The sequence below is a fragment of the Pogoniulus pusillus genome, chromosome Z, assembly GCF_015220805.1.
Source record: "Pogoniulus pusillus isolate bPogPus1 chromosome Z, bPogPus1.pri, whole genome shotgun sequence".
Taxonomy (NCBI): Eukaryota; Metazoa; Chordata; class Aves; order Piciformes; family Lybiidae; genus Pogoniulus; species Pogoniulus pusillus.
In genome coordinates this window covers 83600333-83614960 of record NC_087309.1, presented here as the reverse complement: position 1 = coordinate 83614960, position 14628 = coordinate 83600333, and the positions used below count along the sequence as shown (strand labels likewise).

General features: G+C 41.5%; 1 protein-coding gene across 1 annotated transcript in view; it reads left to right on the top strand.

The window, feature by feature from the left end:
- The window catches only part of ROR2 (receptor tyrosine kinase like orphan receptor 2), an 83229-nt gene that overhangs the window by 59113 nt on the left and 9488 nt on the right, over window positions 1-14628 (top strand). Inside the window, exon 5 of the mRNA XM_064176545.1 lies at window positions 11439-11566. Coding sequence (XP_064032615.1) covers window positions 11439-11566 — 128 coding nt within the window. The remainder of the gene's footprint in view (window positions 1-11438; window positions 11567-14628) is intronic.

The following is a 14628-nucleotide window of genomic DNA, read 5'->3' as shown; positions in this document are numbered from 1 at the left end:
GTGTCCCCTCCCAAGATCTTGCCTGCCTGTCCACCTTGCCTGCTGTTGGAGGGAAAATGTCAGAAAAGGACACCCTTGTGTTTGGCTTAGTAGTAGCCAAAGAACTGGTGTGTTATCAACACACAGCTTTATTACAGCAAAACACAGCACTAGAAAGATGTTGTGGGGAGAACTAACTCCACCTCAGCCACACCCAATACAGTAGGGCATTAATAGTTTGTTTGTTTTTTAAATATATTCAGTAAAAAAAAAATATTCCAAGTGTTACAGAGGATTTCTGAGTTTCTCTTTGAGGCTGGTGCATGGTGTTGTCTCTCTTCTATCTTCAGGAAAATAGATTTAAATTTAAAAATGCTATTGTCTTTGAGACCAGAAAGATGTCTTACTAGCAAGTAAATATCTTCTACCTCTCAACCATGCTTTCAGAATCCCCTTTGTAAACCGTTGTGATTGTTACATCTTGGTGTGTTTTCTCTGATTTTCCAGCAAGACCACTAGGTCTGCACTAACTGTTTTCAGAGGCACCAAACATGCTTCACAGGGTGATTTTAGTATTGAACAGAGTTTCCACAGTTGCTTTTCATTTACTATGACTTTTTTTGTTTCATATACCTCCTGGACTTTCTGGCTGTGACAGTTGCATACATTAGATTGTGTTACATAAATATCTTACAGTGTATTGTACCCAGATGTATTCTTTCAGCATTTCAGATTTTCCATTAATAAAAGCCTCTTTGTTTCCTGGGTATTTTCTTTTGTAGTCTTTTGTTTGGTGTTCTTTCTGTGTCACATACAAAATTAAAGTGATGCTTGATGTGCAGGTGGGGGTGGCATGATTCAGTATGTTTTGTGCAGCACAAGCAGTACACCTGGAAACCTCCCCATATACTTATAGACCAGATATCTGCAATATGGAAGTGTTGCATGACCTCAGTCTACAGACTGTTCACACATGCTAGGGTTTATTTCTATTCAGATCCACCTGATTCTCTCAGTGCTTCCTTTACAAACTCAGGTGGTTGTGGCCCTGGAACTAATATTTCTGTCAGTGGAAGGGGATTCATGTGGCACCATACCACTGAACCTGCAGCTTCCTTCTATATTGTTTGGTTGGTTAAAGGTCCATTTAATTTCTGCCACAAATCTGAAAGCAGATAGCGTTTAATCAGGCAGTGTGGTGCATGTGTAATAAAGAACTTGTAAATGCCTTATTGGTGCCTGTTTCTTCAAGGCATTTCCTGACCTGTTAAACCTGATCGTCTTACGGAAACTCCATGTTGTAAGTAAATGTAGTATCAGTGATTTGGTTTTATTTGTGCGTGCCCCAGATAAAAATATCTCTTGCTTTAGTTTTATGTTTGAAAGGCTATTTCTTAAGTTTAGTGTTCTGGCAGAAGCTTGCCTTATGGATCTGGAAAACAAACGGCATTCATCCTAAGAAATGGAGCTAGGGATTTTCAAGAAAGAGGACCTGTTTAGTCCAATTCTTTGCAGGTTTTTTTTTAAGTCCAAATATCTGAGAAGCAGGTGGGATGAGGGTTCTCTCAGTAGGACCATACCTACTTACCTCCACTTGAATAGAGTGCTGAGAAAATTTATGTTCTGGGTGAACTGTCTTTGACACTGCCCTCCAATAAATGTGAGAAAATAAGGTCAACGTGATGTTTCTGACTATGGAAGAAAATCACTAGTGAGACAAAGCAATGCTATCTTGAAATACTAAAAAAGAAACAATAAAAAACAAAGATTCAGAAGTACCTATGGCAGTTTGTTTGTAAGATTTCTGTAAGTGGTACAAATAAACTCTTTTGGACTCTTCTGGGCTTCTGCTTTTACCAGAATCCCTCGTCAGAGCAGACTTTACAGTTCAAGCAGCAAGAAAGTGAAGATTCAGTATTCCTGCCTATTTTCAACAGCTTTTATGTCTAATCAGAAAATGAATTGCCAGCATATATTTTGGAGCTGCACATGGTTCCAAACTCTTCACTTTGAACTGAGCATTACACTGCTCCTGCAGGTGTTTGTATCAGAGCCCTTAAGGTTGTTTCTTTGATGCAGCTCTTTTGCCATGTGCTGAGTGTACATGTAGCCAAAGGGAAGGAGCAATCTGAAAGGAGACTAAGCGCTGCCACTTCCACAGTTTTGTTGAGATCGACTGTTTTCCTAGGAAGGATAATGTAATTCTGTCAATCACTAATGCTAGTCATACTATAATCACTGAGTTTCCTGACCTGACAAAGATACATGCAGAATAACAGCTCAGCTTCTGTCAGAGTATCAGACATCAGAGTACTGTTTACATTTGCTTGCATCCATGGTAATGGTCGTATCCATTTTAGTTTAATCAGCAGTTGACTATAACATGGGTCAGGGGAGCACATGTGTGTATATATAGCATCTAAGCTGTATTTAGAAGTTCTTGACAGAAATAAATAAACTGAGCTAAGTAAGAGATCATGGTGCTTTTGTCACCAAACCCATGCTGTTTGGAGTGCTGTGTTTTTGTTGATTTATTTTTTCTTTTTAAATTTGTTGTGCCCTGCGCTAAGGGTTGAGATGTGAGGTATGGTTTTAATTATATACATTGCAAACTTTGTTCTGCAGGATAAGGGTATGAACTTACTCTTGATAAAAAGGTCAAATAGAGTTTTCATGCTCATTCATCTCCTTATGGGAATTGCTGACTTCCTGCTAAGGTGGTCAAGGATCATAAAACAAGCACAGATAAAATAATTTGATATTTTTGTCCTTTCAGGCGTGATGCAGTTGCTGCAAAATTAGGGGCTACGTTACGAAAGCAAAATAATTTCACAGCAGGAATTAGCTGATCCTGAAACATCCTCCTTTACTTGATTCACCACGGCAAAAAAGCGCAATGCATTTTTGTGGAACCAGAACTTGTTTCAGAGTTTGTAGACAAAGTGTTGCTATATGAATATTTAACAGTCACATTGTGATAGGAAATATGTCAGGTCTGGGCAACACTGCACAAAATAAGTCGGGTCTGAGCAACAACTGCACAAAACACTCCATACCGCCATGAAACCATCTAGCAGATGTGTGATTGATCAGGTCCTGTTACTTTATTCTTTTCTGGGAGGAAAAGGAGAGAAGGCTCAAATGTTGACTAGTGGTTCCAGCTTTTGGCTACACTGTCCTGACCAACATTCCAAAGGTAAACTCAAGCTTTACTGGGAACACGCAGCAGAGGGAAAAATGGGAATGCTCCTCAACCAGAAAAAGATATCCAGAAATAATGAGCTGCACACTGCATAGGTGTTGATAACATCTTGAATAGCTATTGTCAGGCAGCAGGTTTTTGTGCTGATTTGGTCCAGCCAAAGTTATGTGGTTTTATATGGGTTCACTGATAGTTTTTTTCTGCTCATGTGGCACTCTAAGAAAGGGTGAAGTAAGAGAAGTGGAAGCACAGGTGATCAGAACAGGTATTGATATACATTATTATTATTCAAAGATAGTAAAGGAAAAGTGCAGAACAGTATTCAAGTAATATGTGAAAAAGATCACCTATATTAGAGGGTTACCTCAAACTTTTGACCTTACTGTTGTGACAAGTTAGGAACTTCTCTCCCCCTCTCTCCAGCCCCCATCCAGCCCTCAGCTGAAATTTACCAGACCAGCTCAGACAGCTTGTGTGGTGGTTTGGGTGTACCCTGCTCCCCCACACTTTGGAAGTCACCCAGACTAGACTCAGTCGGTTCTGGGAATATAAATGTAGCTATTTATTTACAGCTAGCACAATATACAAGCAGATATTTACAGTATACACAATTATATACAGAAATATACAAGGTAAAAGGTAATACGGAAGCACAACAGCCCTCCCAGAAACCTGAGTCCCCAGGAGGGGCTCTCAACCACCCTGCACCTTCCCCCTGCCCCTCTCAACCTTATCCCAGTCCTAAGGAAGAATGGAGGTTCAGCCAAGAGGTTAAGGAGCAAGGTTAGTGGCAGATGAGGTTAGGGAGATGCAGCTCAGCCTGAGCCCAGGCAGAAAGTGAAGGCAAAATGGTGAGAGTGTTATCTAACGTTTGCATTCTTCTTCCTCGAGACTGTGAGGGAAGGAGACATCACAGTTGTTTTCCTTTCACAGCCTATCATCTAGTTCTTTTCACCAAAACATTCTAGCCTGCTTCAAACTAGCACAATCTACCCCTGTCTACTTCACTCAGAGTATCGCTGAGAATTATCTGATCTAATCTAAACCAATATTTACACTAATGAATATTGCAAGTTCAGTTCACATTTCATTCCAGCTATCATAGATGTAGGTGATTCAAAAGCTTAGAACAGTTTGTCTCCTCACAGGTGAGACGAGAACAGGGACTCCCAGGTGACGTTGGGTTCGTGCTCACGTAATGTAGATTCTCTCATAGATTCTTTCAGTGGTGGACACTGATAGTACCTAGAACAGAAAACTCCTAACAGCTCGTATTATACACTCTGAATTTAGACTCTCTCAGCTAAAGTTAGATTTCTCTGTGGAATACACTGGATTTCACCATTCTCCTGCATTACCCAGTAGGTGTGACCTTCAGCAGACACCACCCCTCAGACAGGTTTCCCTTCGCCTGAAGGAGAAAATACCCAAACAGTTTTCCCTAACAGATTCTTTTCACATACAACAGGAACTTTATCACCGTCTACTGTTTGGACCAAGTCTGATTGTGTAGGTCCTGCTCTGTTTACTGAGCCTCTACTATTTACCAACCAGGTAGCTTGTGCTAAGTGTTTGTCCCAGTTTCTCAGAGTTCCACCCCCCATGGCTTTTAGGGTGGTTTTCAGGAAACCATTGTAGCACTCAATCTTCCCTGGAGCTGGTGCATAGTAGGGTATGTGATAGATCCATTCAATACCATGCTCTTTGGCCCAGTTTTTCACAAGATTGTTCTTGAAATGAGTACCATTGTCTGACTCAATTCTCTCTGGAGTTCCATGTCTCCACATGATCTGTCTCTCCAAACCAACAATGGTGTTACATGCAGTAGCATGTGGAACTGGATAGGTTTCCAGCCATCCGGTGTTGGCCTCTACCATTGTTAGCACATACTGCTTGCCAGAACGAGATCGAGGTAAAGTGATGTAGTCAATCTGCCAGGCTTCACCATACTTGTACTTTGACTATCTCTCACCACGCCATAAGGGCTTGATTCGCTTAGCCTGCTTAATAGCAGCACAAATGTCACAGTCATAGATGACTTGGGTGATAGCATCCATGGACAAGTCAATTGACCTATCGCGAGCCCATCGGTATGTTCCATCTCTGCCTTGATGTCCAGATGAGTCATGGGCCCACCGAGCTAAGAACAGCTCACCTCGGTGTTTCCAATCAAGGTCAAGATCAGAGTTGGTATCAACTTGAGCAATCTTAGCAGCTTAGTCTGCCTTCTGGTTATGTTGATGTTCCTCAGTGGCTCTCCTCTTAGGCATGTGTGTGTCTACGTGCTGCACCTTCACTGGAGTTCTCTCCAGCCGTGCATCAATGTCCTGCCATAGATCAGCACACCAAATAGGCTTTCCTTTCCTCTGCCAACCATTCTTCTTCCAGTCCTTTAGCCAACCACAGAGAGCATTGACTACCATCCATGAGTCAGGTAAAGGATAGGCCAATTTTCATGGTCAGCCATATCAAGAGCAAGCTGGACAGCTTTTACCTCAGCAAACTGACTGGATTCTCCTTCTCCATCCCTCACTTCAGTAACTCTCCTGGTAGGACTCCAAACTGCTGACTTCCATCTTCATTTGTTCCCAACAAGATGACAGAAACCATCTGTGAACAAAGCATAGTTCTTTTCCTGATCAGAGAGATCACCATAGGTAGGAGCTTCCTCAGCACAAGTTATTTTCTCCTCTGGAGGTTTGGGACAGTCTGTGCCTTCCAGCCAGTTGGTGATCACCTCCACCAGACCGGGTCGATCAAGATTACCCATTGTTGCTCGTTGGGTTATCAAAGCCATCCATTTAGACCAGGTTGCATCTGTGGCATGATGCAGTACTGAACCTTTGCCTTTGAACATCCAGTTTAGAACTGGCAGTCTAGGAGCTAAAAGCAATTGTGACTCAGTTCTCATCACTTCAGAAGTTGCTTTCACTCCTTCATAGGCTGCTAGTATCTCTTTCTGTGATGCGGTATAATTTGTCTCTGAACCTCTGTAGCCACAACCCCAGAAACCAAGTGGACGACCACGTGTCTCATTTGGAGCTCTCTGCCAAAGACTCCAAGTTGGACCATTGTCACTGGCAGCCGTGTACAGAATGTTCTTAGTGTCCGGACCAGATCTCACAGGTCCCAAGCCCACTGCATGGACTACTTCTCGCTTGATCTGACCAAAGGCTTCTTGTTGTTCAGGTCCCCACTCAAAATTGTTTCTCTTACGAGTCACATCATGCAGAGGTTTGACAATCTGACTGAAACCAGGAATGTGTAGTCTACAAAATTGCACTGCACCTAAGAAAGAGAGAGTCTCCTTCTTATTGGTGGGAACTGCCATGGTGGAGACTTTGTTGATCACATCCTGAGGAATGTAACGGCGACCATCCTGCCACCGCACTCCCAGAGACTGAATTTCTCAGGCAGGTCCTCTGACCTTGTCTCTCTTAATGGCAAAACCTGCTTGCAACAGAATGTCAATGATTTTGTTCCTTTTCTTGAAGACTTCCTCAGCAGTTTGGCCCCGCACAATGATGTTGTCGATGTACTGGATATGCTCTGGAGCTTTACCTTTCTCCAGTGCATTGTGGATGACTGAGTGACAGTTGGTCATGATGTCCCACAACTGCAGATTCATCTGAAAGTCCAGGTCTAATGGACAATTTCAATTTACCATCCTCAATCTCTACAGATGCTATACCAAAAGCCCATTTGTGACCTTTAGGATCTTTGAAACAACCTTGTCTCAAAAAGTCAATTCCCAGAATGCAAGGCGCATCAGGACCAGTTACAATAGTGTGTTTCTTCCACTCTTTACCAGTTAAACTGATCTCAGCCTGCAACTTGGTTAACTCTTGAGATCCACCAGTGAGTCTAAAAATAGATATGGACTCTGTCCCTTTGCAATTTGATGGCAATAAAGTACACTGAGCACCTGTGTCAACTAAAGCCCTGTATTTCCAAACTTTTGAACAGCCAGGCCACCTAATGCATACATTCCTATAGATTTGGTTTTCTCCACTATCCCTTTCCTCCTCCTGGTTGGAGACAGGGCAACCCTAATGCTGAACATGGCATGTGGGGTGTACACAGTGACTGGTGCTGTTGTGAGAGAAATTGCAATTGTTGGAATAATTGCAGTTGCTCTCAGGAGCTGAAGAAGTGACAGCTACTTTCCTGGCATTGCTGCCTCTGTTTCTGCCACTCTGTAGTTCCCTGACCCTCTTTGAAAGAGCTGGAGTAGGTTTACTATCCCACTTGTTCATGTTCTCACCGTATTTGTCATGCAGAATTATCCACAGTGATGCACATGATTGCTGGTGTCTAGGTGGAATTTGTCTCCTCCTGGGCTGGAATTGCCTTGCAGGAGGTGGGCGTCTGTTCCTGATGGCAGAAACATGCACCCATTCAGATGATGCAGGAATGGTATCTTTTACCAGATTGGAAATTGAGGTTTTAAGGTCCTCTTTCAGCTCTTTCATGCTGTCTTTCATTCCCTTTATCTCTGTAGTCACAGTGTTTATGGCAGAGACTAGGCCAGAATGTGACAAGCTGTCCTCTACCTGCCGGAGCTGGTTAGTGAATTCACCAACAGTGATAGACCTTCCATTATCACTCCTTGATAGGAACTTGCTGGCCAAGATGTTAGCATAGGATGAAGGAGCAAGCTTAATAAGCTTCTTCATGAGACTTGTTCCAAGAGGAATGTCATCAGGCTCATGTGTGCCATGATCTCCATAAAGCACTTCCTTCACAGCAAACTCCTTCAGAAGCTTAATTCCCTGCTCAATGGTGTTCCACTTCTTGGCAGCCCATGGCAAATCATCTCTGGAAGGATATCTCATAGCCACAGCCAAAAGAAGGCATGTCCACAAGCTAACCTTACCAAGAGGACTTGCTAGGTAATTGTCCACTCCACTCTCCTTGGTGAGTGGTCCTGACTGCTTGGCAGACTTGTCTCCTACCTGCAGAGCATTAGCACCAATGCTATGGCATCTCACTAGCCAGCTTAGGATTGGTTCACCTGATTCCCTTGAGTATTCCTTTCTAACTTCCCTGACCTCTCTGAGTGGATCGTTGGAGTCCTGGATGTCATTGTCCTCCTCTTCCTCTTCTGGATCTGGTTGTCCCTGGCCTAGAAACAGAACCTTCCTCATAGCACTTTTAAACTCATTGGAACCATCCTCTTTCTTGGCAGCCAACCTCATAGCACTCTTCTCATTTGAGTACTGCGATCTCAGCATGTTCGCCAGGTCTGGCAGGCTAAATGCCTCCTCTTCCTCCTCTTGCTCACCAGAGGTCCCCTCTCTTACATCCTCCTTTGAGTCACACTTTGTCAAAAGCTGTGTCTTGGCTTTTGCCTTAGCAGGTGCCAAAAAGGCCTACACAGCAACAGGCTTTGACATGTCTACCTGAGGGTTTGAATCACTGGGGGTCTGGCCTGAGGTTTGTGAGTTCAGATCTGCCTTAGAATTAACAGGGTTCTGGTCTGCTGGTTGGGGATTCAAACTGGCTGAGCTGGTGTTATTAGGAACATTCTGACTTTGAGCCTGTACTCCTGGGACGCCTGCCAATCCTTGTTTGTTGTCATTGTTATTATCTTTGTTGTCAGGAACATTGGCAGTTTTCCCAGAATCTGGAGAAGTAGGTGCAGGGTCTGGCTGGGGAGAAGGAGGTACAGGGACTATTGCTGGCTGTGCCCCTGAATTTGGCTGGGAAGGAGATTGTTGTGCCCCTGGCTGGGAAGAAGGTGGTGTACACGAATTATCTGTGTTTTGGTTTGGTTGCTGCAAAATCTTCCCCGGCTGTGCCCCTGAATTTTGCTGGGAAAGAGATTGTATTCCCTTGTTTTGGTTTGGTTTTGAGACAGAAATTTTCCTAGTTTTTACAGGCACTGCATTCGAATTTTTCACACATAATGACAGAATTAATATGAAAATTAAAACTATAAGGCCCAGGATAAGACATGAGAGAAGCATCACAATTTTACATGAACAAAAATCTGAACAAATGTCTGGCATCTCCGTTCTGGGGTGGATTACCCTCATTAGGGCTGTAGTTAAAGCAGTATTTCGATTGCTTGTAATATTATTGGCAAATACCCCTGTAATGTTACTGGTAAGATTTTCAGTGACATTAAAACCAGCATACCCAAGAATGAGATCACCCCCAGGACCAGAAAATGCTTGTAAGTTTAGCTTTGACCTTCTTAAAAACTACATGAAGCAAAAAATAACCAATTTGGTCTTTGATCCAATTGTACACAAGAAAACAGAAAACAGGCCACACAATAGCCCCCACCATGTAAAACAGCTACTTTATTAGCTTCATTCTGATTCCCAGAGTTAATTAACAATCACTCAAATGAATTTGCCCCACGTTGGGGAGAGCCAAATAAAAATATGTGGTGGTTTGGGTGTACCCTGCCCCCCCACACTTTGGAAGTCACCCAGACTAGACTCAGTTGGTTCTGGGAATATAAATGTAGCTATTTATTTACAGCTAGCACAATATACAAGCAGATATTTACAGTATATACAGTTATATACAGAAATATACAAGGTAAAAGTAACACAGAAGCACAACTCCCCTCCCAGAAACCTGAGTCCCCAGGAGGGGCTCTCAACCACCCCTGCATCTTCCCCCTGCCCCTCTCAACCTTATCCCAGTCCTAAGGAAGAATGGAGGTTCAGCCAAGAGGTTAAGGAGCAAGGTTAGTGGCAGATGAGGTTAGGGAGATGCAGCTCAGCCTGAGTCCAGGCAGAAAGTGAAGGCAAAATGGTGAGAGTGTTATCCAAGGTTTACATTCTTTTTCATCGAGACTGTGAGGGAAGGAGACATCACAGTTGTTTTCCTTTCACAGCCTATCATCTAGTTCTTTTCACCAAAACATTCTAGCCTGCTTCAAACTAGCACAGCTTGGAAGTAGGATGAAGCTATATTTACAGTGAAGCAAAATTTACAAGCATACATACACACACTGTATATTTACAAATATCTACAACTACATATAAAATAGAAATAATACAGAAATCCAAACTCCCTCCTGGGCAAGGAAACTGCCTGGAAGGGGCTCAAAGCTTCTCTCTATGTCTCTTCACTGGCAAAGCTTACATTGTCTGTCAGCCGAGGCTAGTGGGGAGATATTACAGCAGAATGGAGAAGCGAAAGGAAGCAGTGTCCCAGAACAAAGAGGGACAAATTATTTATATTTTGACTTTTTGTGCCTTTCAGCAAACCAGTGAATGATGTAGACTTCATCATTATTTTCTTTTTGCAACCAGCGGTCTAATTTATGTCATAAAATATTCCAGTGAGCCTCAAACCAGCACAACTGTTTACTTGCAAAAGTTGATCAAGCTGTCTGGTGTCCTGGAATCATGGTTTCTCGATTATCTTTTATGGCTTTTTTTTCCCCATGGTACAGTGAATAACTTTGTGTGGATCCATCAGGCCAATGAATCCTAACACAGGGATTGTCCTGTGACAGAGGAAACACACATACTTGATAATTAACTCTTAAGACTGCTCTCTGAAGGCCCTTTTCAGTACTCAGATAGGACCACCTTTGTATTATTGAGTCTTTGGAGATGATGTGTTTAACCACTGAGCCTTTAGGCTAGTGCTCCTATGCAAAAACATTTATGTTGATGTAAGGGAGTAAAATCTGATCTAAAATGTCATTGAGTTGGAAAATATATTAAAATATATGCTGGAAGAGGAATCTGGCATTCTTTCTGACTATAGAGAAGAGGAAATCAGGTTAAAACCTTGATGATTTTGTTGTTGTTGTTCTGTTTACCTAATTCAGAGTTTAAAATTACTCTGTTTTTAAAGTAAATTTTGGCAAGATCTTTTCTGATATTCACTGCAGGAAATGGAGAAAGAGAGAGAGAGAGGCAGAAGACAACTGCTAGCCTAATTGCACTGAATAAAACTAAATGGGAACAATGCATGGGGGCATGTGATAAGATCTATGTTGCTGTCTCAGTCTGAAGACTTTAATATATTAATCTGTCAAACCCCATTAGTTTTACCATATGAATTTTTAATTAATCTTGAGTTTTGGTGTACTTCTTTTTCTAATGAGCTATTTACAGGATACCTCATTAATACTTCTAAGGGTAATTGGTGGAGAAAGCTGCACCCGAACAATTTCAGATTCAGAGTTCTTAGAGGTTTTCACCTTTTATAAAAATATATTATATAAAAATTCATTTGAAACAGTTAGACATCTGTTTATAAAATCCTAACCTGTCTTTTGCAGAGAAGATTACCATGAAGACGGGTTCTGTCAGCCCTACAGGGGAATTGCATGTGCGCGAATCATTGGAAACAGGACCATTTATGTGGACTCTCTCCAGATGCAAGGGGAAATTGAAAACCGAATAACTGGTAAGCTTTTACCTTTCTGTAGCAGGGCAAAAAACATTCATGAAAGTATCCAGTTCAAGTATAATAATGCTGTCATCCTTTTCCATTGTATTGGTCAATGACTGAGGCATCCATATATTAAGATTTAGAGGAAGCGAGCCAGCTTCCTACTTGTGCAGTTGGCAAAATTTGGATCAAGGAAGATGAATGTCTGGAGTCATGTGTAGAAGCTTCTTTCATGTTCTTGAGTAAAATGTTGCAGCATTGACTTTTTAACAGCTTACAGTTTATACTAGCGTGTTTTACGTGATGGTTTCAAAGAAAAGGAGTTTGGTTTGGATTTTGTTTTTTTAGGATTCTTTTGTAAATCACTTTGTGATGCAATAAAAAGTTAGTGGTGTCTAATTTTATTGAAAAATGTATGATGGCTTTTCCATTGGCTTTCTTTCCCTGTTGCACAATTCTGGAAGAATGTGGATTCCACACTGATTTACATCAAACAAGAGTTCCTGTGCTCTGCCTCTGATGATTCTTCCTCTGATAATCTTTTTGGTAGAATCAAAACCAGAAATCCAGAATCTCAATAACTTTAAATGGACTGTGCATGAACATAGGTTTTCTTCACATTAACATTAGCAGCTATGATACTACTGTACACAAGAAGAGAAAATCAATGGAACTGTTGAACAGACCGAACTGTTTGTTGTAATATTTAACCCAGCTTAACTCAGTCCAACAGGAGGTTATTTGCCTATGGCCAGATGTGGTTAACTAAGTGAATGTGCAATTTTAACATAATTAGTGGCCAAAATGAGTTTGACTTCACCTGTCAGCTCTGTCTCCTTTAAGATATTGCCCTAAAGGCTCATTGTCAAGACAGAAATCCAGGTCAGATTTTTTTTTCTATTCCTGCGATGGTGATCAGATTCTGGGACTGGCAAAAATCCAGATGTTGACATTTCCTTGTGCTTTTATGACTCATCCTCCTCCCTCCTTTCTCCTGCAACCCATTGTAATTCATTTGTCTTTTACTATTATGTCCGTACATGCTACAGATCTCTGTAATTCAGTGAATTGGTTTCATAAAGTCCTTTTTATTAAAAATGAACGAGCAAACAAACAAGAAGACCCAAACAAATGACAACCACAACCACAAAAAAAACCACAAAACCAAACCAAACAAGCAAACAAAAAAAGAAACCACCTAACAAACTGAACAAAACAAAACAAAAACCAAACCAAACAAAAAAACAAACAAAAGACCAAAACTTTGATGCCTTCCAGAAAATTTATATTAATTGAGTTATACTTGGTCTGGAATATTTAACATGAACATTTGTGATTTGTCTGCTGGATCCCTAATACCACTGATTATTGGTTGGATTTTGGAGTGTCTCTGTCTTGGAATTAGGGAGAATTTTTTATAAAACTGTTCATTTTTAGGAAAATTCTGTGAGACCCACCATGTAGATCTGCCCAGTGTCTAGCTAGGCAGTAATGATAGCCCATTAATAATGCAACATTTTCAAACATCTATACTTGTATAGATGTATACATGTGTACAACATCTATATGTCTCAGGGGCATCTCAAATGCCTTTTTCAGAACATATGTGGTTCTTACCACACATGAAAAAGTATTGGGTGTTCTCTGTGCAAACTAAATATTGTTGAAGTCACAGTAACTTCACAGGATCACAGGATGTCAGGGGTTGGAAGAGACCCAAGTAGGTCATCGAGTCCAACGCCCCTGCCAAAGTGGGACCACACAATCTTGCACAGATCACAGAGGAACACATCCAGACAGGCCTTGAAAGTCTCCAGAGAAGGAGATTCCATGACCTCTCTGGGGAGCCTGTTCCAAGCTTGTTAGATTTAAACTTGTTAAACTTGTTAGGCTTGTTAGATTTAAACACATAGAAAAGGCAGTGTAATTGCTGCTAATATTTGCTTATACGTTTGCCCATACCTCCTCAACACGGTTTTTTGTAGGAGAAGTATCCGTGCTGAGAGCCTCTGGTCTCTCAGGGGAGGCTATGCGTGGGAAGCAGTGACACCTCCTGCCTGATACTGAGAACATTTAATAAGGTTACTGGCGACCTCTATGGGAATTTTCGTTCTGGATTTTCGTTTCCCTGCTGTGTCAATATATGAAATACATTCCCTTTGTCTCTCTGGCCCCTGCTGCTGTTTGGTCCTGGCCATGTGGTTTAGTGAGAATTACAGCTTTCTATTTAAAAATAAATGGATGTTTCTGGAGAAAAACTTGAGATACAACCTGAAAGACTGGAAAACCAACAAGAAAGAATGCATGAACTTGACCCCTGACGTGTGCAAATGAGTGGCTAGCAATGGCTTTCCTGTGCTATTTAATAGCTAACAATGTATGCCCATGAGATACAATTACACAGCCCTGCTCGCTTTTACACTTCATGTCAAAATAAAGATGTAACTGTGAATTCTTCATTCGTACTTACATAGATTCTATAATGCCTTAAAAAATTAATGTGGCATCTCAAACAGTCAACAGCAACTGCTTCACTCCTCTAGGTTTAATTTTTCCATTTGTCTTCAGGGCAAGCACATGTCACAGCTGTGATTTGAGGCCTGATACTATGATTGCATGAAGTATTCCCTATATGACTAGTAAATGGTTATACTACTATGTTAATATTACAGCATTAAAGTAACCAAATGTGTGAAGAGTACAAAAGGTTGGAATTGATGCTGCTTGCTGCAAGTGTGGTGTTCAGGAAGACCGGAGACTCTCTGGAAGCAGGAAACAGTAGGAAGTTGGTGCTTGAATGGAGAGAGCAGGACCAGGACAAGAGGGAAAGAATTAATCTATAGATTGTAAATAGATTAATGAATGACTTGAACTGCTCATTTCTTCATTTTTTACAATGTGTGCTGGTGGAAGACACAGCCTAACAAGCCTCTTTCACAAATGATGCTTTCCAGTGTGGGAATGAATATTTCTGCCTTTAAAGCTTGGTTCATCCTGATATGATGCACATGCACATTTATCTTGCCTTTGCAGTGCACAAGTAAACTCTGAGATAAATGTTAGTACATAAATACTGA